General features: G+C 39.8%; 4 protein-coding genes across 18 annotated transcripts in view; 2 read left to right on the plus strand and 2 right to left on the minus strand.

The window, feature by feature from the left end:
* The window catches only part of LOC113826498 (uncharacterized), a 9,956-nt gene extending 9,692 nt beyond the window's left edge, over positions 1 to 264 (plus strand). For all 6 annotated transcript variants that reach the window (XM_027379391.2, XM_027379394.2, XM_070144434.1 and 3 more), the window contains exon 9: positions 1 to 264. This exon is cut by the window's left edge and continues 1,258 nt beyond it. The gene's annotated coding sequence lies outside the window, so the exon portion shown is untranslated.
* Positions 265 to 5,756: 5,492 nt separating this feature from the next.
* LOC113826502 (serine/threonine-protein phosphatase PGAM5, mitochondrial) lies at positions 5,757 to 11,988 on the minus strand. Of its 3 annotated transcripts, none has more exons than XM_027379406.2 (5): positions 11,732 to 11,988; positions 7,658 to 7,845; positions 7,124 to 7,341; positions 6,776 to 6,906; positions 5,757 to 6,333 (listed from the first exon to the last, which is right to left on the minus strand). In XM_027379406.2, exons 1-5 carry the CDS (start codon positions 11,893 to 11,895, stop codon positions 6,183 to 6,185), a joined length of 852 nt encoding a protein of 283 aa, XP_027235207.1. In that variant the 5' UTR covers positions 11,896 to 11,988; the 3' UTR covers positions 5,757 to 6,182. The 3 variants fall into 3 exon arrangements, with proteins under 3 accessions (XP_027235207.1, XP_027235206.1, XP_070000538.1); XM_027379405.2 differs by having other exon boundaries at positions 6,776 to 6,909; XM_070144437.1 differs by lacking the exon at positions 11,732 to 11,988 and adding an exon at positions 8,421 to 8,557 and having other exon boundaries at positions 6,776 to 6,909.
* A 225-nt stretch (positions 11,989 to 12,213) lies between these two features.
* RpL6 (ribosomal protein L6) lies at positions 12,214 to 19,333 on the plus strand. 6 transcript variants are annotated; one of them, XM_027379385.2, is made up of 6 exons: positions 12,214 to 12,351; positions 14,194 to 14,526; positions 15,609 to 15,751; positions 15,958 to 16,085; positions 18,650 to 18,834; positions 19,154 to 19,333. In XM_027379385.2, exons 2-6 carry the CDS (start codon positions 14,197 to 14,199, stop codon positions 19,313 to 19,315), a joined length of 948 nt encoding a protein of 315 aa, XP_027235186.2. In that variant the 5' UTR covers positions 12,214 to 12,351; positions 14,194 to 14,196; the 3' UTR covers positions 19,316 to 19,333. The 6 variants fall into 6 exon arrangements, with proteins under 6 accessions (XP_027235186.2, XP_070000539.1, XP_070000540.1 ...); XM_070144438.1 differs by having other exon boundaries at positions 12,346 to 12,411; XM_070144439.1 differs by having other exon boundaries at positions 12,347 to 12,392.
* Positions 19,334 to 19,544: 211 nt separating this feature from the next.
* The window catches only part of LOC113826506 (regulator of G-protein signaling 9-binding protein), a 12,283-nt gene continuing 9,327 nt past the window's right edge, over positions 19,545 to 22,500 (minus strand). For all 3 annotated transcript variants that reach the window (XM_070144443.1, XM_070144444.1, XM_070144442.1), the window contains one exon: positions 19,545 to 22,500. This exon is cut by the window's right edge and continues 903 nt beyond it. The gene's annotated coding sequence lies outside the window, so the exon portion shown is untranslated.

The raw sequence follows: 22,500 nt of genomic DNA on the forward strand, positions 1-22,500 counted from the left end.
CTGATTTTATGCATAATTTAATCCTTTAATCATATGCAAATAATTTTTAACCATTACTGACATAAGATGAATATACTTCTTGTTCATGGGTGCTCATAATATATTGTTCATAAGCATTTTTTGTGTATATTTATTGGTTGTTATGAATGTAAGATTTATAAGAAAAAAGTAAAATATTGGTCACTGTAGAAATTTTAAGTACTGTGTTGTGTTTGTTTTATCAATAATGGCGCCAGATAAATGAGAAATAAAATCATGTTGATATTCTATCATTTTTATTCCTGTACATAATTAGGGGATGTATTTATCTATTTATTGTGTTCTTAGTGGAAGAGGGAGTGAGAGGGAGAGGAGAGAATTGTGTTCATCTTAAATATATTTGGATATACATAAATAAAAACAGCAAAAATATAACCATTCAATTGACATAATTTCTACTAGCAAATTATAACCAAATTATGCAATATAAATCACTAGTTCAATAAATAAAATGGTAGAAGGTTAAAAGCAAAACAAATGTGCTAGACATCCAAGGTCAAGTAACACTATAGGAAGGTAAAGTAAAGGGTGGTTGAGTTAGTAGTTGGTTGCTATGCATCAACTATCATGGGTAATATTGAAAATGTTAAAGATGGGTAAAGGAGTTGATGACTGAATGGGTTATGGTGGGTTTAGGTAAGGGGATTAGACCAAGTGAAGGACATGTATGCATCTGAGGAAGGAGAATAGGTTGTTAAAGCAGAAAGTGTGGGATTCTGTAAGGATGTCTGATAGGTTGGGAGGATAGGTAGGGGAAAGCAGAGGTGTGGGCTATATCAAGGCATGGACAGGACGACAATGTGTGGAACTGAAAGAGGATCATTACATAGGGGACATAACCCCCAATCCCACTTCCCTATGCCTCTACTCCTCTGACACCAGTCTCCAACTCTCCAACCAACTCCAATACATGAACTCCTGAAGATGTTCAAAACTTTCTGCTCGAGTCCCAAAATGACACCAAAACGAAATGGAACAGACAGTATGTCCCAGCAAACAATATCCATTGTAACAAATGGAATTAAAACTAAATCTTAAATAATTCATTTCTCCCTCTCCCTCTCTCTTCCTCTCTCCATTTCCCACCTTCTTCCACTTTCCTTTCCTTCTCTCATGATTAAACACGTAGTGTCACACTCACAGCATACAAGCAAATGCTGTTTATGCTTCCATGCATGTGCATTCTCACTACCTCTCTATCCAGATGTACATAGAGAAAATATTTATATATGGAAGCTGATTTTATGCATAATTTAATCCTTTAATCATATGCAAATAATTTTTAACCATTACTGACATAAGATGTATATACTTCTTGTTCATGGGTGCTCATAATATATTGTTCATAAGCATTTTTTCTGTATATTTATTGGTTGTTATGAATGTAAGATTTATAAGAAAAAAGTAAAATATTGGTCACTGTAGAAATTTTAAGTACTGTGTTGTGTTTGTTTTATCAATAATGACGCCAGATAAATGAGAAATAAAATCATGTTGATATTCTATCATTTTTATTCCTGTACATAATTAGTGGATCTTTTATCTATTTATTGTGTTCTTAGTGGAAGAGGGAGTGAGAGGGAGAGGAGAGAATTGTGTTCATCTTAAATATATTTGGATATACATAAATAAAAACAGCAAAAATGTAACCATTCAATTGACATAATTTCTACTTGCAAATTATAATCAAATTATGCAATATAAATCACTAGTTCAATAAATAAAATGGTAGAAGGTTAAGAGCAAAACAAATGTGCTAGACATCCAAGGTCAAGTAACACTATAGGAAGGTAAAGTAAAGGGTGGTTGAGTTAGCAGTTGGTTACTATGCATCAACTATCATGGGTAATATTGAAAATGTTAAAGATGGGTATTAGGGGCAATGAGGTTTGCCCCTTCATCAGATAGCCCCATCAGTTCAAACTCTCCCGGTTCCCCGACCCCACGCTCTCCTATGACCACGACTCTGAACACTGTAACTACTACCCACTCCTTAATGCCTACTAGTGCATTACCCACCCAAAGCGAGACTCAATCTCCAGAAGACATTCCTACTCTCCCAACTTCCTCAACTCTAACCCTAGAACCTTCCTCACCAATCACCCCATCCTCCCATACCGCAACTTTACAGCCTAATGTCCAACTCTCCGTAATACTATCCCCCTCAACAATGCTCTCTCTTCCATACGTCCCCGTCCTTCTACCATCCCCAACTCTACAAATATCTTAAATACTCTATTTAGCCCAGCCAAATGAGACCGATTTTTCGTGATCCCCCTGCCCCCAGCTCCTTACTCTGACAGCACTTCTCTTTTAGCAATGTCATCAAAACAAGTAGGCAAAGTCTCTTCATTGCCAACCCGATCGTTCCCGTCTTGTCATTGTTAAATCTGAAACTCAAGCTATAGCATTATCAACTCTAATTGATCTCTCTGGCAACCCCATTCCTGCAGAACCTCATCCAACTCTTAATACTTGTATGGAACTGTCTCTATCTCCCTAGCAAACTGCCCTATCTATATCAAAGATTGGTCAGATTGTGGAGAACTTACTTGCCTGCTTCACAGACTATGATGTAATATCAGTACAGAGCTACTCCATTCCTCCTAGAGGTCATCATAAGAACCCCACCAACATTGCCAAAATTATTTTCCTTTGACATGACCTTCCCTTTAATATTTGCATTGGTGGAGAATCCCTCCCTATCCGACCCTATCAACTTCCTCCCTCCAATGTCAAAACTGTTAGCGTTTAGGACATCCTGCCCAAGGTCTATATAAGTACTTATATAGACTTTGATCCTGCCAAACACTGCCATTCCACAGCCTGATGCCCTCTATGTGCCCTCTATGGTCATAACCGATCAAACTGCTCTGCACAGTCACTCAATTGTGCTAACTGCGGCGGCGGCCCCCATAATGTATTTTATAGAGGCTGCCCCACCTGCAAGTTTGAGTCTGAGGTGGCAACTCTCAGATACAGACTAGGTCTCACTCTACATGAAGCCAGACAGGAAGCACGTCAACAAGGGTTTTCTCATACTCCCTAGTCTCCCTACTCAAGTAATGTCGCTCGCTCTGCCCCTCTCCCTCCCTCTCAAGATGTTCCTACACCCTCCCCTATGCCCATCTCTCCTACATCTTACTTCCCAACTTCTACCTCCTACCTCCCCCAGTCAAATTCTTTTGCCACTCTAAATCCAGACACTCCAATTTCTACTGCAGCCCCAACACCTTCCCCTCTCCCTCCCTGCACTACCTGCAGCAGATAGACTACACTTTCCACCCCTTCTCCTACCACACACTCAGCTCCACTTACCTTTGCCTCTACTTCTCAGACTCCATTCTCCTCTTCCCACCCTTTGTCTCACTAAACTCTCCAACCAACTGCACTACAGAAACTCTTGAAGATATTCAAAACTATTGAGCCGCAAAATGACACCGAAACCCCTCACCCACCCTCAAATTCCATAACTCAAAGTGACTGCCGACATGGCACTGGTACAAAGTCCACCTTTCATCCCTTCGTTCTCACACCTTAGGAAGTGGATAGTTCATGAGGATGGAGAAGGGATGGAAACAAAAGAGCAGGAGGGAGAAAAGACAATGCAAAATTAGTTGAGTCAAGGGCTGAGGCCAAAGGTAGGGGAGATCCCCAGCATTGGGTCTCTGTCCCCATCTCCAAACCCCCCATGACAACGGGCAAGGGATTGGGGGGTTAGTAAATTTAAAAAATCTGTAAATATAGGAAGATATTATATGAAAGGAAGCACAGGCAGATGAATGGTGATTGAAAGGGGGGCAGGAGAGAAAAAAATGTGAAGCTGAGAGACAAAGAATAAGCAGCAGAATAGAAAAATATGAAAAGCCAGAATCATTTTACTATAAAACACACACAAATGCTGATCATGATATTTGTATTGTGCTCAATTGCTGTATCAGTTTTATTTATATTTATCAGGGAACTGATGCAGCCGCCTTCCAAGGTGCACTTATTTCTTGTTTAATAATAACATTTTGAGGTTACTGAAGAAACAATATGAATAAAAAAAATTTCTTTTTTCAATAAGTAATGAGTGATATTTTTTTGCATAGACTTCAATTGTGTTAACTTCAAGAAGTGGTATGCATGTATCCATGCACAAACTCTCATGCAAGTAAGGGAATTTATTTATCTTATTTTTTCCGTTGTGTGTGTTGGTGTTGGTATGGAAGATGGTATATATCAGAACAGTAGCTTGCGCCCACTGTCACATACAACTGAACATGAATATAAACATTTCAGCTTATAAATGGTAATATGAGTGTTCTATTGTTTTAAACTGCAAGTTCTTCAAAAGCACCATTTCTAATCTCTCGCCTCAATACTCCTTTTGCCTTGTTTATCGCCAGTTGAGATCACCAAAATCACCTCAGTAATAATGGTTAAAGAAATTACACACATTTTATTCATGTCATGACAGTTAAATTAGGACAGTCCATAGATAATAAAATACCTCTGGCTACTGGAAGATGCCACTAGCTTTCTATGAAAAGGTAAAGCATGTTGTGCTGATATGTAAATAACATTTTTGTTGATATACTAAATGGTAAATGGTAATTTCTTGGTTGAATCTTCTTTTTCATTTGATATTTCTGTGCTGCACAGACTACAGAACTAACAACCACAATATATAAATAAAATATATAAATAAATATACAATAAAAATTAAATATATATATACAATAAAAAAATAATATACAATATACTTGAAAGTAAATATGAAACTATTGGAAGTCCGTATACACGTCACACACAAAGGCTGCACTATTTTACTTCCCACAACTTCCCACGTACACAGGCACTTACTGGCCAAGAAGTCAATAACTATGCCTATGGGATATCTTTATGCCATTCCTTAAATTTAGGAAAAAAGTTTTCCGTTGATAGTGGTATTAATAACAAAATCATAACTATTCTTTTTTATTAACAGTACCATCATCTTGAGATCCCTATAAATGATAACATTAATCACAGTAATATATAATCATCCCTGAATATTCAAGGAATGGGGTAAACAGGCAAGATAAGGTAGGCATAGTATAAGATGCTTGTGAAGCCATCTACATGCAAATAGGATTAATAAAAGTATTAATAAAGAATCATTGGATATGCTATGTATACATATATTCCCTGCATGTTAAGAGCACAGAGGTAAAAGTGGTTTGTTAATATTTATTTTTATTTTTATTTATTTATTTATTATTATTATTTTTTTTTTTTTGGGGGGGGGAGGTGAAAAGGTATAATTCCAGATAGATTACCTGACATTAAAAATTATTCTGTAAAATTGAGCCTAGACAGTGTACCTTTACCATCATAAATTTTTATATATTTCAAGAGCAACAGGTCTATTGATGTATGTAAACTTTAAATGTATAATTCTGACAATACCAGTCCTCTACCTTCTACCACCAAATCAAATTAATGCTATGCTTCTGACAACTTTAAAGGATGTATTGCTTGAGACTTTGATGAGAACTTTCACCAAACTTTCCTCATCCTCTCGGCATGGCTGCAAAAACAACAGACCCACCTGATTATATCAACAGTTGCAGCCATGACTGAGGCCTGTGAAAAATGAAACCCAAGTGGTAACCTCTCTCTTTTTTTTAAATTTCTCTCAACTGGTGAAACTAGGCTTCAAAGGGATAAGAATATGGTAATCAAACATTCAAAAAATATAATATTTTATTAAAAGGAAGTGTATATATGATTTGTAGTATACAGATATTACCCTCATTATCCGTAGGACCCTAAAATCAGTTTATATTGTAAAACACTATTACAAGAAAAGAATTTACGTCATTTCATCAATCAGAACTATCAAAATTGTCTTCATCCTAAAATAGGTAATCAAAGCAAAACTTTAAAATATCAAGGAAAACATTAATCATATCCTGGTCCTTGAAAAGGTTAAAATCATATGTTCACCTTCCTGAGATAATTGCAAATCAATAGTGTCTCATTAAAAGTGCCAACAGCATAGAAGAAAATTTAATAGCCAGATGCCATTAATTTGTCATTAATTCAGTATCTTCATTGTTTCCAACATGGTCTGCACACACAAAGCGCACTGCAAGAGAATTGAGAAGCTGATTGCTCTATGTTCGAGAGAGCTTCTCAGGAGGCATGTACCCACACTCCCCTAGTTGCCAAAGGCCCACCCGGCCATCTGGTCTAACTACAAGATGTGTTATGCTGCCATTGTGTAGAGTGAGGCGCAACCATGCTTCTGGGGGTAGCTGGAGAGCTCTGTAAGGGACAGGGTTTGAGGTTCGGTAAATTTTTACTTTCTAGTAAAAGATATATCAATCCTGACAAGCAATACCAATGAATACCAATATATACAAGTAATGACATCTCTAAATATGCATATCTTCCATCATCTAAAATTTCATCTATGATTTACAAAAAGAAAAAATGCAATATAGACAACAATCTTGGGAATTTTCTAATGACTTCATTTCATAATTATGACTTCGACAGTGCTTTTGTATATAGCCTACGAAAAGACAACTGCTAATAACTGTTTCAGAAAATTATCATATAGTATAACAAACTATAACAAACTTATATACTTCCATTACCAAAGAAATTACATATTAGCACTTTGTCATGGAAAAAAAAAAAAAAAAAAAAAAAAAAAAAATCCTATTATAACCTTACAACAGGCTGCCACAGAGTAGACACTCACCTGCACACAAAATATCTAATAACATTGGCATGACACACAAAGACCTCATAACTATCTTTTTCCTGGGAGGCTGGAGCTCTATGAATGTATTTTCTGAAGGCAGCTTCAATGCGCGCGCCATCAGCGTAAAACTTCTGAGAGAAATGGGATTACCATTATCTTTTCTTATTTGTAAATGTCATAATATAGGTCAATAAACATATGATTTATATTACATAACTATACAATTAACTGAAAGGCTGATATTTATATATCATTTTTTTTTTAAGAAGAAGAAGAAAAAAAGGATGAAATCTAAATATGTTAAATCACATGAGCTGAAGGCTAAATTCCCGAAATTCTTCTTACGTGCATCTCTGGCTTCCAGCTCCCAATAGGAGGCTCTGGGGGTATTGGTGCTCCTTCCCTTAATAAATCACATCTTTCAATTACTTCAACATTTTCTAGTTTTTTAAGGATGATTTCTGCAGTTTCTGTGGCACGTGTCATTGTTGAGTAGACGACACGAGAGTATGGGTAGGTGAGTTCTTGAAGGCGTAGTCCTGTCAAAGCTGCTTGCTCTCGACCTGAGTGAAAAGGAAAAGAATTTTGTAAGTAATCAACTGCTCTGACTATTCATTTGATGTAATATTACCAATACATACAAACATATGCAGACACAGACAGACAAGACACAAACATACATACGCATGGAGGAAAAGATTTTTATTAAATGCAAGACTTCATCAAATAAATTTCTTTTCATCAAATATATGGCTTCATTTGAGAGTGAAAGGAAATCTATTTATAAACTTTTGTACCAGTCTTTAGTACAAGTCTTTTCCCTTTTTTGTAAAATACACTATATGCATATCATACAACAATTGCGTTTTGATACCATACCCAGACTGGTGAGGTAACGTTCATGATCTGTAGGTCCTTCGAGGTTGTATTGTCCATGACGGATGAAGATCAAATGCCGAGAAGCAGTGGGACGGACTTTTTCATAGCGATCATCGTGACCATCAAGATTATTATTATTTTCATCGCCTTTGGATTTTGGAGGCTTCACTAAACTGTGCACTCCTCGCCTGGCAGGGAAGGAAGAAAAGTTAGAGGATTAGGAAACCATGTTTAGCTACATTATTTTTGTAAAATGTGTTTGGTATGGCTAAGCCTTCTGGGCAATAAAGATTTTTACAAATGGTGACAGAAAAATGCATGATATATTAAACCCAACCTAACCAGTCTTCTTCAAAGGAAGAAACATCAGTGTTCTGTGTATCTGCTTATATAATGCCATTCACTAACAGTAACTTTTTCATGTGATGACTCAAGAGGGCTGAAAAAATCTAGACATTTGCAAAACACATCTTAAGTTATCAGGAAATTCTACATACATGACTTTTCAAATTCCTAATTATTTGCTACTACACTGCAAAATAATGTTAGCAAAACAATAACAGGAGGTATACACCTGCTTGCTGAGAATTATAACTTGTCACTGATTACTATCAAAAGGCTGAGACTGAGGCTAGTCATAAGTGCAAGTGACAATACGAAATGGTCCAGTGCCGTGTGCTGCTTTATACATAGTGTTCCAAGACAGACAGAACCTGCATTCATGAGGACTAAATTAATTATGAACACTTAACAGTAACCACACCTGTCTTTTTCTTTGCTCATCCTGAAAGCCTTGGACATACCCAAAAGGCTCAGGAAAGGAAAGGTATCAGCCAGGCTTATGGTACGATGCACAATCACAGAGCACATTGTAGGCTCCCAGATAAATCTTCAACAGCTGCTGCACAGTAATATTCACCTGATGAAGGTAAGGATTACACTGTTCAACTGGCAATAACACATGAGTACAAAAGCTGCACAATCACCTCCACCAGTTATTCAGATTAATAGTAGTTAAATATTTCAAACTGTTCCTATTAGTCAGTAGTGTAAATACTTTGTGTCTTTAAGCTAACATGGACAGTTTCATTTCCAACAGATAGCTTACGTAAGATTAGATACCTTTATATTTTGTTCTCAATTCGTTATCTAAAATCTTGGGGGGATATGAAGTCTACAAATCAGTGTTGAAATAGAAGAAGAAAATTAGACAGAAATGGCAAATATAGAAATTAGTAGGAAAGGAAGAGGGACACATCTCTCCTGTGTGGATATCCAGGGGCCATATGATTAGCATGGAATCCAGGCCCTTATCCCTCTGGTAAAAGACAACAACTGTCTCTTATATAGCAAGGCACAGTTCAGTAAGAAAATATATTATAATCATCCTTGATTTTGGCATTATCTTGCAACATATATATTAATCTGTTAACTCACTACCTTACAACACATATATTAATCTGATAACCATCATACATAATAGGACAGAATACCTTTTGAATCTAGTCCCTGTGAAAGAGAAACAAACAGTCCATAATTTGAACATCAGTTGTGTTGCAAATAGTATGATAATGTCAAAATAAAGTGTTAATAGGAGGAGAGTTACTTCAAAAGCTTTTGTTTTGTACAGGATACACTGTAAAACCTAAACTTGGTTGCTGTTCTACACTTAAAGGGAAATGTCTAGCATAGCAACTGAACCCATAGCTACTGACAAAAGACATTTTTTTTTAAAGATAAGCTTTCAATTTCATGTCCTGCAAGGATTTTTGCGAGGCTCTCAACCCAATTCCACTTGCTGTTTCCCAGTTTCAGCTCTATTGTTTGTTTGTGACATCGAGCTCGGGACACACTGGTGTACTGTAAAGAATTACCAGATTTTTCCTGGGATATCTATGTCACATTAAGAGAAAAGTTTTTCAGTACTAAATATATATATATATATATATATATATATATATATATATATATATATATATACATATATACATATATATACATATATATATATATATATATATTATATATATATATATACACACACACACACACACACACAAAACAATCCTAGTTGGAAACTTTCCTTATATGTCTGAGTGCTTGTATTTGCTACTGTAAGAGTCTGCTAGTGTGTGTCCCAAGTGGTAGTGTGTGTCCCAAGTGGTAGTGTGTGTCCCAAGTGGTAGTGTGTGTCCCAAGTGGTAGTGTGTGTCCCAAGTGGTAGTGTGTGTCCCAAGTGGTAGTGTGTGTCCCAAGTGGTAGTGTGTGTCCCAAGTGGTAGTGTGTGTCCCAAGTGGTAGTGTGTGTGTGTCCCAAGTGGTAGTGTGTGTGTGTCCCAAGTGGTAGTGTGTGTGTGTCCCAAGTGGTAGTGTGTGTGTGTCCCAAGTGGTAGTGTGTGTGTGTCCCAAGTGGTAGTGTGTGTGTGTCCCAAGTGGTAGTGTGTGTGTGTCCCAAGTGGTAGTGTGTGTGTGTCCCAAGTGGTAGTGTGTGTGTGTCCCAAGTGGTAGTGTGTGTGTGTCCCAAGTGGTAGTGTGTGTGTGTCCCAAGTGGTAGTGTGTGTTTGTCCCAAGTGGTAGTGTGTGTGTGTCCCAAGTGGTAGTGTGTGTGTGTCCCAAGTGGTAGTGTGTGTGTGTCCCAAGTGGTAGTGTGTGTGTGTCCCAAGTGGTAGTGTGTGTGTGTCCCAAGTGGTAGTGTGTGTGTGTCCCAAGTGGTAGTGTGTGTGTGTCCCAAGTGGTAGTGTGTGTGTGTCCCAAGTGGTAGTGTGTGTGTGTCCCAAGTGGTAGTGTGTGTGTGTCCCAAGTGGTAGTGTGTGTGTGTCCCAAGTGGTAGTGTGTGTGTGTCCCAAGTGGTAGTGTGTGTGTGTCCCAAGTGGTAGTGTGTGTGTGTCCCAAGTGGTAGTGTGTGTGTGTCCCAAGTGGTAGTGTGTGTGTGTCCCAAGTGGTAGTGTGTGTGTGTCCCAAGTGGTAGTGTGTGTGTGTCCCAAGTGGTAGTGTGTGTGTGTCCCAAGTGGTAGTGTGTGTGTGTCCCAAGTGGTAGTGTGTGTGTGTCCCAAGTGGTAGTGTGTGTGTGTCCCAAGTGGTAGTGTGTGTGTGTCCCAAGTGGTAGTGTGTGTGTGTCCCAAGTGGTAGTGTGTGTGTGTGTCCCAAGTGGTAGTGTGTGTGTGTGTCCCAAGTGGTAGTGTGTGTGTGTGTCCGAAGTGGTAGTATGTGTGTGTGTCCCAAGTAGTAGTGTGAGTGTGGCCCAAGTAGTAGTGTGTGTGTGTCCCAAGTAGTAGTGTGTGTGTGTCCCAAGTAGTAGTGTGTGTGTGTCCCAAGTGGTAGTGTGTGTGTGTGTCCCAAGTGGTAGTGTGTGTGTGTGTCCCAAGTGGTAGTGTGTGTGTGTCCCAAGTGGTAGTGTGTGTGTATCCCAAGTGGTAGTGTGTGTGTGTCCCAAGTGCTAGTGTGTGTCCCAAGTGCTAGTGTGTGTCCCAAGTGCTAGTGTGTGTCCCAAGTGCTAGTGTGTGTCCCAAGTGCTAGTGTGTGTCCAAGTGCTAGTGTGTGTCCCAAGTGCTAGTGTGTGTCTACGTGGTAGTGTGTGTCTACGTGGTAGTGTGTGTTACTGCAGGTGTCTGCTAGTGTGTGTCTGGGTGCTAGTCTGTGTTACCCTAAGTGTCTGCTCGTGTGTGTCCAAGTACTAGTGTGTGTCCCAAGTGCTAGTGTGTCTAAGTGGTAGTGTGTGCCTGAGTGCTTGTATTTGTTACTGCAATTGTCTGATAGTGTCCGAATGCTAGTGTGTGCTTGAGTGCTAGTCTGTGTTACTGTAAGTGTCTGCTCGTGTGTGTCCGAGTGGTTGTATGTGTTACTGCAAGTGTCTGCTTGTGCATTTAAACAAGTATCTGAATATATGTTAGTGTATGAGTAAGCATGTATGTATGAGTGAATGTATAAATGACTTGAGTGAAAGTGTGAGTAGAGAATGTTACAAACACAAACATACCAATAAAAGAAAACTATAAGTTTCAAAATCCTTAGGCAAAACCAGTCCTGCAGTACCCTGAAATTCCCCAAAACGACGAAAAATAAGAGATCTATTCACCTGTCCCAATTCCAGTCCCACTTGACGGAAGGCGTGTAACCCGTCGTCCATGAAGCCAAAGCGGTTTTTCGGTTTTCCTCACTTGCTATGACATAACCAGCTATAGCTCCTCCTGCAGTGGCTGCGAGTACGCTCAGGCGCCCTATTTTTCTCATCCAATGCATTGTATTTGAGTTCCTGGAGATTAAACAGTGAAGATTCTTGGACACGCTCTCTCTCCTTCTACTATCAGCTGGCCGAAGTAAACATGTCTTTTACATATATGACATTTTGATTTGATTAGGCCAGGATTAACTGCTCGTATTAATGAAATTTATTTGTAGAATTATTTTGTGTTATCTAAATATTTATTTTTTGATGAGAACAATGCGAAAAGAATTACATTTATATACATCATCTCTTTGATTTACTGCCTCAATCTATTTACATAAAATATTCAACGGAGATTATTCATACCTCAAAAGAAATAAAAATAGAATGAAAAAATACCAAATAAATGACTGGCATAATTAAACATGGTAATCATAGAGAAAATACAGACGATATTTATTTTCCAAAGGTGTTGTCATCGCAGAGCCATCTAGCGGCTGCCTTTTGAGTTCTTTCTGGACGGAGAGAACGTGAGTCCATGTCCTTTTGCTTGAGTTTACAGTGAATATCGGTGAATATCTCTTGCATCGGTAAAGGAAATTCACTCTGAAGGGGAATAAGAGGATAGTGAGAATCCTGGAGAGTGTAGATGGTGAATAATAAGGGAGATAGTGGAGGGACGAGTGTCAGATATATGCTGGGGAAGTGAACGGTGAAGCCGCCTGTGGATGTAAACAAACCTTTCCTTAGCGAGTACACGAGGGTTTGAAATTCGAAGTAATTCTCGAGTGCGAATAAGTTAAAATAAGTGAAAATATTCGAGAGTGCATTGGATTTGCGAGGTGGTGTTAGCCGGGAGGTAGAGGAAGTGCGCAAGGAAGGACACAAAAGTAATCTTGAATCGACTTGTAGGCCGACAAGCGTGGATGTGCTTTCGACCAAAGTAACATCGTGTTTTTTTTTTACGGAACTTGCAAATTGAATGACTTTTCATTGATGGATTAGGCCCTTCGACGTCATTAAACACGGCAGTTTACATTAACCGTTAATAGTTTGCGTTCATTCCTCTAATTACTCTAAATTATTACCTTGTTCAATGTGATCACGATTTTGATACTCTAGAGTAAATGAGATTTGGATTTTCTTAACATGGGTCTGGTTTGCAGATTGGCATTTACTTTTTAAATTGAGCAACCCAATTCAATTTCAAAGTGTGCCTATAGTTCGGCTTTTGGGGTACGTGGCTGGTGACCAGATTGGGAAAGTTTATTGTTGACGCGCATGTGAATTACTAGTCACGGCAGGAGCTGTGCCATGTAAACGAGGTCTTCCTTGGTCACTTATTTAAGGTGCTGGGCTGCAAATGCACAGCCACAAATTAGGGCATAGAAAATTATCTTTGATTTTGTGTATCTTCAAATTACAAAGAAATATGAAATTTGCCCATACCACACTTTTTTGATAGGAAACTGTAGCAGCTCAAATTGAACAGCAGCATACTTACTCCCCAGCGCAACTTGTAAACTTTCCAGTTGTAGCTAGCAGTTGGATAGCCTTTCAGTTTTGATTTTGTTTCCATTGTCGATTTGCAGTGTTAAATGTTGTGACAGTGTCAGTAATGAGTTTTTTTCCCCACATGAGAGATTCTCGATAAATATTGGTAATTTGTATAAAGGATAAATTGCGTCACAGATGAATCCTTAAGGGCGTAGGGTAATTGTTTCTAAGTCCCACATGATGGATTGCAATGATATTGGTTTTGTTGGATTCCTCTCACTGCCTGCAATGCAAATATGTAGGTTGTGTGGGGGAAACCATGCAACCCCCCTCCTCCCTCCCCCACCATTAATGAAAAGCATGGCCCTGACCGGGTTGGAAAACACATGCTGTGACCTTATCATGATTCAGTTAAGATAGTTTTTGTTGCATATCAATTTTTTCTTGCAGATATTTGAGTTCCAACATAACACAATGAAAAATCCATCCATATTTAAAAAACAGACATGAATAACATAGTAAGGGAGGGCAAGCAAGTTACAAGGGAAATTGCAGGTCAAAAGGAGTAGTCAACACACAATCATTTAACTATATTTCTCCCACCACCCACTCCATCGAGGGAATAAACAAAGTAGTAAAGCTTCACATAATACATCTTCATCTCCGGAGAGTCTCACTCTTGTAAATGGATATTGATCTAAGGTTCCAATGGCATATTTTGGGTTGGAAGATTTTTTTTATACTCTAGCATATCAAGTATATTGAGGTTTATTAGGCAAACTGATTGATGTACAGGGACAAATATAAATTGGTCTTCTAATACTTTCATAGGAAAATAATTCTACGTCTGTACTGACAATTTTTCTTTGCTGCAGACCATGGTGGAGACAAAGAAGCCTGCGGCCACGAAAAAGGCCGAAAAGGCACCTGCTAAGCCCAAGGCTGAGAAACCCAAGGCAGAAAAGCCTAAGGCTGATGCCAAGGCAGCCAAACCCAAGGTCGCAAAGGCAGAGGCTAAGGATGTGAAAGCCAAGCCTGTCAAGCCCAAAACCAAGTTGGAGCTCCTTAGGGAAAGGAAGCCAAAAGGTACCAAGCCTAAGGACAAGACCAAGCCTAAGCCAGTTAAGGAGAAGAAGCCCAAGCAGAAGGAACCTCTGGGCAAGAAGCCCCTTAAGGCTGGCTGCTACAGGATCTGGAAGGGCAAGAAGGTAGGTTTATCATTCAAAACTTGTATATAACGTATGTTATGTGATAGCTTCTGGCTGTCAGCTTTATTTTCTTAAGCTTTTTCAAACGTTGAGGTGCATTAATGCAACAATCTGGAGAGCCTCCATGAAGTGTTGCCAAAGAAACTTTAAAAATGCAATTTCTCCAACACCATCTACCAAAAGGCTGTCCCAGACACAGGGACAAGCATGTGTAGGGCTCTACATTTGCTTGTCATGTGCGGCACCAACCTCTTCCTGCAGGTGGTGGTGGTTCTAGTTCCACAAACAGGTGTTTAGCTGGTTGCTGATCCCACTGCTATGGGAGGTCACCTAAACAATACACATCTAGGTACAGCCACACAAAATGTGATTGCCACCTGTAGACTTCTTTATGAAGTATCCTTCACTACAGGCCTTTCATTAATTTTACCAGAGGTGGAGACAGTTATAACAAATTCATGGTATATTTTAGATGAAAAAATATCCTTCATTGTAAAGTACTTGGCATTTGAATGATGTCCATGGGAATGAAGTCTGGGATGTCTACAGGGAGTCTTCCCATTATGCAGCCAAAATGTTGTGGCATACACATGTTTACTATCAAAGTTTGTGTAAAAGTTGCACAAGGTGCATAGTGCTTTGTTGCTTTTCTTTTTTAGTGACATTTATAGATTGGATGGAGAAAGTTTACTTTTTTTTTTCCATTCCCCCATCCTCCTTCCTACCCCAGTTACTATATTCAGTTCAACAAATGTGTTTGAAGTGTTTCCTTGAGAGATGATTGTGTACAAATGTGTAATTTATTTATGTAAAACTTTAGTTCAAATATTTTTGGAAAATGGATAACTACTGACCTTTTATTCATTGTAAAGAGGAAGGATTCACTTTGGTATACAAATTAATTTTCATGCCAATTACTTTAAAATATCTACTAGCTTTATAGCCTTTGAAAAACTTTAGCATTAAAAAAGCTACTTAGGTTTACTCATAGCAGTAGGTTTTTATCAATGCAAAATAAGTGTAAACGTACTCATAAAATGGGTTTATATATTAATAGGGTAACAAATTATTTTTTTTTTTAGGAAATCATCAGAAGGAAGAACTACATTGTGAAGCCTATTGGTGGTGCCAACAATGGCAATGCCCGTCGTGTCCTTCAGAACAAGAGGCCTGCCTACTATGCTGCTCAGTTGAATAAGAAATACATCAGCAAGAGGAAGCCCAAGTATGTAGATGATGAGGGATTAGGGTTAATAAAAAAAACAAAAACTGGAGAATATAATTGATGATGTTCTAGCTCTGTGTGTTATATTGATTAAGCATCTTTTTATAGCAGTATCGGATCTGTCATTGGTCGGGAAACAAGTCTTGCAAGATAATACAACCACAATGGAAGAATTATTTACCTTTTTTTTCTCCTCCCCTACCTAGGACCAACTTCAAGCGCCTCCGTCCTTCCATCACCCCAGGCACTGTGTGTATCATTGTTGCTGGTGTTCACAAGGGCAAGAAGGTGGTGTTCTTGAAGAGGCTAGTCAGCGGCCTGTGCTTGGTTACTGGTGAGTAGCTGGTGTTGTTAGAAGGGATGGGGGGCATTTTACAATTTTGGTTTAATCTTGTAGTAGTTCATGGTGTCTGAAAGTTGTGATTTCTGTTATATTTCTAGATGATATTTCTCTCCCTCCTTCCTCTTTCCTCTTTCCTCTCCCCCCTTCCTCTTTCCTCTCCCCCCTTCCTCTTTCCTCTCCCCCCTTCCTCTTTCCTCTCCCTCCTTCCTCTTTCCTCTCCCTCCTTCCTCTTTCCTCTCCCTCCTTCCTCTTTGCTCTCCCTCCTTCCTCTTTGCTCTCCTTCCTTGCTTCTTCCTCTTTGCCCTCCCTCCTTGCTTCTTCCTCTTTGCCCTCCCTCCTTGCTTCTTCCTCTTTGCCCTCCCTCCTTGCTTCTTCCTCTTTGCCCTCCCTCCTTGCTTCTTCCTCTTTGCCCTCCCTCCTTGCTTCTTCCTCTTTGCCCTCCCTCCTTGCTTCTTCCTCTTTGCCCTCCCTCCTTGCTTCTTCCTCTTTGCTCTCCCTCCTTGCTTCTTCCTCCTTCCTCTCCTTCCTTGCTTCTTCCTCTTTGCCCTCCCTCCTTGCTTCTTCCTCTTTGCCCTCCCTCCTTGCTTCTTCCTCTTTGCCCTCCCTCCTTGCTTCTTCCTCTTTGCTCTCCCTCCTTGCTTCTTCCTCTTTGCTCTCCCTCCTTGCTTCTTCCTCTTTCCCTATCTCCCCGTTCCTCTTCCCTCCTTGCTTCTTCCTCTTTGCTCTCCCTCCTTGCTTCTTCCTCTTTGCTCTCCCTCCTTGCTTCTTCCTCTTTGCTCTCCCTCCTTGCTTCTTCCTCTTTGCCCTCCCTCCCTCCTTGCTTTTTCCTCTTTGCCCTCCCTCCCTCCTTGCTTCTTCCTCTTTGCTCTCCCTCCCTCCTTGCTTCTTCCTCTTTGCTCTCCCTCCTTCCTCCTTGCTTCTTCCTCTTTGCTCTCCCTCCTTCCTCCTTGCTTCTTCCTCTTTGCTCTCCCTCCTTCCTCCTTGCTTCTTCCTCTTTGCTCTCCCTCCTTCCTCCTTGCTTCTTCCTCTTTGCTCTCCCTCCTTCCTCCTTGCTTCTTCCTCTTTGCTCTCCCTCCTTCCTCCTTGCTTCTTCCTCTTTGCTCTCCCTCCTTCCTCCTTGCTTCTTCCTCTTTGCTCTCCCTCCTTCCTCCTTGCTTCTTCCTCTTTGCTCTCCCTCCTTCCTCCTTGCTTCTTCCTCTTTGCTCTCCCTCCTTCCTCCTTGCTTCTTCCTCTTTGCTCTCCCTCCTTCCTCCTTGCTTCTTCCTCTATGCTCTCCCTCCTTCCTCCTTGCTTCTTCCTCTTTGCTCTCCCTCCTTCCTCCTTGCTTCTTTCTCTATGCTCTCCCTCCTTCCTCCTTGCTTCTTTCTCTATGCTCTCCCTCCTTCCTCCTTGCTTCTTCCTCTATGCTCTCCCTCCTTCCTCCTTGCTTCTTTCTCTATGCTCTCCCTCCTTCCTCCTTGCTTCTTCCTCTATGCTCTCCCTCCTTCCTCCTTGCTTCTTCCTCTATGCTCTCCCTCCTTCCTCCTTGCTTCTTCCTCTATGCTCTCCCTCCTTCCTCCTTGCTTCTTCCTCTATGCTCTCCCTCCTTCCTCCTTGCTTCTTCCTCTATGCTCTCCCTCCTTCCTCCTTGCTTCTTCCTCTATGCTCTCCCTCCTTCCTCCTTGCTTCTTCCTCTATGCTCTCCCTCCTTCCTCCTTGCTTCTTCCTCTATGCTCTCCCTCCTTCCTCCTTGCTTCTTCCTCTATGCTCTCCCTCCTTCCTCCTTGCTTCTTCCTCTATGCTCTCCCTCCTTCCTCCTTGCTTCTTCCTCTACGCTCTCCCTCCTTCCTCCTTGCTTCTTCCTCTATGCTCTCCCTCCTTCCTCCTTGCTTCTTCCTCTATGCTCTCCCTCCTTCCTCTTTGCTTCTTCCTCTATGCTCTCCCTCCTTCCTCCTTGCTTCTTTCTCTATGCTCTCCCTCCTTCCTCCTTGCTTCTTTCTCTATGCTCTCCCTCCTTCCTCCTTGCTTCTTTCTCTATGCTCTCCCTCCTTCCTCCTTGCTTCTTTCTCTATGCTCTCCCTCCTTCCTCCTTGCTTCTTCCTCTATGCTCTCCCTCCTTCCTCCTTGCTTCTTCCTCTATGCTCTCCCTCCTTCCTCCTTGCTTCTTCCTCTATGCTCTCCCTCCTTCCTCCTTGCTACTTCCTCTATGCTCTCCCTCCTTCCTCCTTGCTTCTTCCTCTATTCTCTCCCTCCTTCCTCCTTGCTTCTTCCTCTATGCTCTCCCTCCTTCCTCCTTGCTTCTTCCTCTATGCTCTCCCTCCTTCCTCCTTGCTTCTTTCTCTATGCTCTCCCTCCTTCCTCCTTGCTTCTTTCTCTATGCTCTCCCTCCTTCCTCCTTGCTTCTTTCTCTATGCTCTCCCTCCTTCCTCCTTGCTTCTTCCTCTTTGCTCTCCCTCCTTTCTCTGTCTTGTCTTGGTTTATATTTACTGTGATAAATGTCAGGTTCTTAACTTTAGAAAAATAAGCTGCAAATAAGATTAAACTTGTACTACAAAATCATAATTCACTTTTCTCAGGTCCCTTCAAGATCAATGCCTGCCCACTCCGCCGTGTCAATCAAATCTACCTGATTGCCACTGCCACAAAGCTTGACATCTCCAAGGTCGAGATCCCAAAACACATTAACGACAGGTACTTCCGGCGAGGAAAGACTGTGCGCTCCAAGAAGGAGGAGGGAGATATCTTTGGACAGAAGACCGAGGTAAGTTCAGTTGCCCGTCGTCATAGGTGCCATTGGATTTTCACTTCATTAATAACAAGGGAATGTTCTGCCAGCTTATGACATGTTCTCCACGTAACCCTTCGGGAATCGGAATGCTGCTAAGCCATTTTGATTTTTGCGGTTCTATACAGTAATAAAAATTTGTTCAATGTTCTATGCAAGTTTACGAAGAATTAAACTACCACCATCCAAAATAAATTTCTTAGGATGCTAGGCAAACCAGCTTGTTCTCTAATCCCGCAAAATAAAAGCTTTTTCTTTTTATCTCCCACTATATCCAAAATTCTTTGCTTTGCAGAAATATGTTGCTTCTGAGCAGCGAAAGAAGGACCAGGAGGCGCTCGATGCCCAGCTGATTACTGCCATCAAGGAGAGAGAGGACAAGAAAATGTTTTTCGGTTACCTGGGTTCATACTTTGGCCTCAGGAACAGAATGTACCCACACATAATGAAGTTCTAAATAAAGATGTGGATGGAATTCCTTTGCTATATTTTGGCCTTTTATCGCCTCTTGAGTAACCAGCAGATCGGTAATGATACACAATGCACATGAATAGAATTGTGCATTTTTCCTGCCCATTGTCATTCCTTAACTGAACTTCACCAATTGTATAGTGTTCTTCACACACTTTTCGTTTACCTTAAGCCATAGGTCGTGCATTTTCTAAAAGGACAAGGAAATAACAATCACTTTTCTCTTTTATTATGAGAACGATTTCTTGGTACATTTGACTTGTGAAACATGTCGATGAACATGCATCCATCCACTCGAACAGAGTCCATCGGGCAAACGATTATCATATTCTGGGTAGCAAGACGTCACTGGGCAAAATGGTAAGCCGGTGTCCACGTGCTGGTAATCCGTACTCGGTTGTAGTCAGTTTATTGTAGCAGTCAGTGCGGTGCATTGCCATGGTATACAGAAAGATAAAATGCAAAACCAAGAAAGTGGCACTATACAGCATTATAATTCCTTTAGTGTGCGAAAAGTGATGGTGCAAGAATGGATTTGTATGAAGTGAAAGGGGAAGCCATGTAATGATTTCACAGGATCTGCAATATTGATGTTAATTGGATATCACAAACTACATGCGGGTGAATCCAAACCCGAACGATTTTATTAGACGGTAAACCTTTCATAACCAAGCAGGGCACATGAACATTATCTGTCCATAAACACTGCCGTTTTTACATTCTACAAACAATGGTTCTGCCGTTAGTTTTATTGACATGTGACAAGACTCTCCTGTCTCATGCACCTTTTCTCCTTGAACGCATGGCTACTCATGTTTACTGGGAGAGTGAGACAGACGGTCGTATGCTTAAAGAAATTGTGTAACGCAAATCATCCTTGACAGTTTTCTTATGCTAGATTATTCACGGTTGTAGGAAGTCTTCCCGTAACTTTGGGACAGTCAGTTTCAAAAAATGTATTATCCTCTTGCCGTATTTTGGTATGCCAGTTGAATTTTTGTGGTATCATTCCGTAGTGGAGGATTTTACGCTTCGAAAAGTGGATTCTACATTTTTTTAAGCATACGGTCGTAACTATATAAATAACCACAGCTCAGACGGTAAACCAGCAGCTTCGTAGAAAGTGTGACAGTATCATATCATACCATTGTCCCGCCAGACTGCTAATGCTAGACAGACACACACGAGCAGTGACGGTGACCCATGGTGCTCGCTCATGACAACGCTTACATTTCTGCTTAGCCTCATCATCTGGCATAAGGGTTTGATCGACAGCCAATACCTAAACGTGTGGACGCACCTTGGATGATTTTCATTCCCTTTCCTCCATCCTCCTCTTCTCCCTTTGTCCGTAACCGACCCAATCCTCAATACTTCCTCGCCAATTCCCTTTTCTCTCCACAGATCTGATCTACCGTCTTCCATTTCCCTTTTCTCTTGTTTATCCCTCTACCCTCCATTTCTTGCCTCCCCTTATCCCTCTATATCTATCTCTCGCTTTCCTCTCCTCTTCCTCTAATCTCTCCCTCTCTTATTTGAGCTAAATGAGGTACATACGTTGAATAGTTTTAAAAAATGATACAGGAGATGCATCCTGAGAAAACATAACATATCACTCTTTCAGTAAATATTCAGACATTGTAAATAGACAACATACAGTTCTTCGAGATGAAATGGCAAATGACTGAAATATCTGCAGACGCGATAACAAGAGTATAAATGATAACTCAGGATATATTTACATTTTTTGTAAACGCTACCGGATTGACGGCGCAATGGTCAGTCAAATGATGATAAAAAGTTCATTTCACTTGGTCAAATTCGTATACATTTTAACAAGTTATTTTTTCCTTTTAAAATATATATTTTTTGATAAAATATTCTCTAATGACATTGTCGGAAGCCTTACACAATTATTAAATCTACCTGTAGACAAACACGGAACCAAGACGAAATTATGATAATTAGAGAATTACTATATATTTAATTAACAAAAATAAGAAAATTTATTGTTAAATAATTTGAAGGATTTTCTATGAAGAAAATGCTTCATTAGCTTCATATATTTCACCTTCATTTTTACCGATAACTATCCAAGGGCTTTTAAAATTGTACGAATGTATTACAAAATATAAATATTTGTAGAATAAAATCGTTGCAGTTATTGGCAAGTGGAATTGGCATATACATTTTTTTAGACTTAGATTCACAGCAATTTGTAATTCATATATCTTTTTTTTTATAACTGAGGATACAACACGTATGAATCCCTCAATTATATGTCTTATCGCTAAAGGAAATTATAAAATTACTCTAGGCATATAACATTTTGATTTCACTTATTTCTTTTTTGTTACTTTGTAGAACTCACCAGGCAAATTTACACACCGAAATTTTCCATATATATATATAATACATCAGTGTGATATTCACATTAACCGAAACATAATAATAAATGAATAAATAAGATGGAATGAATTAGAAAAAATATAGTGATATTTATAGCACGGATCGTGAAGAAATATATAGGGTTTATGTCACATTTCTGTAATGGCAGATCACGACAGCTTCCACAAAGACAACTGTAGGTCTTGTTTTGAGGATGAAACTAAAACTAACAATACTATCAACGGTAAAACAAAAGATAATTTGAGCAATGGTGTATTCTACGTATGAAATGATCGGTTTCTTGAAATAAAGGTATTATGCCGTCAGCAGTTAAGAAAAAAGGAGAAAAATACACACACACACATACATATATATATATATATATGTGTGTGTGTGTGTGTGTGTGTGTGTGTGTGTGTGTGTGTGTGTGTGTGTGTGTGTGTGTGTGTGTGTGTGTGTGTGTGTGTGTGTGTGTGTGTGTGTGTGTGTGTGTGTGTGTGTGTGTGTGTGTGTGTGTGTGTGTATAAACACGCGTTTGTGCCCGTATGTGTGTTGTGTCTGTGTGTATAGGTTATACATGCAGTAAAACACCATAGTAAGTGGACACGAATAACAGAAACTGCATTCTGTACAGACAGTGATTCTCTAACTATGATATAGAAAGACATGCTTCCATTAACTGTGAAACTTCTCTTCAACCAGTTAAAAGCAAATTGTGAGCAGGTGGAGAAAACAAAAGTAAAGAAAAGAAAATCTATTAATACGAACTACCCTATACGACAA

The sequence above is a fragment of the Penaeus vannamei genome, chromosome 32 (genome assembly GCF_042767895.1).
Source record: "Penaeus vannamei isolate JL-2024 chromosome 32, ASM4276789v1, whole genome shotgun sequence".
In the NCBI taxonomy this organism is placed as follows: Eukaryota; Metazoa; Arthropoda; class Malacostraca; order Decapoda; family Penaeidae; genus Penaeus; species Penaeus vannamei.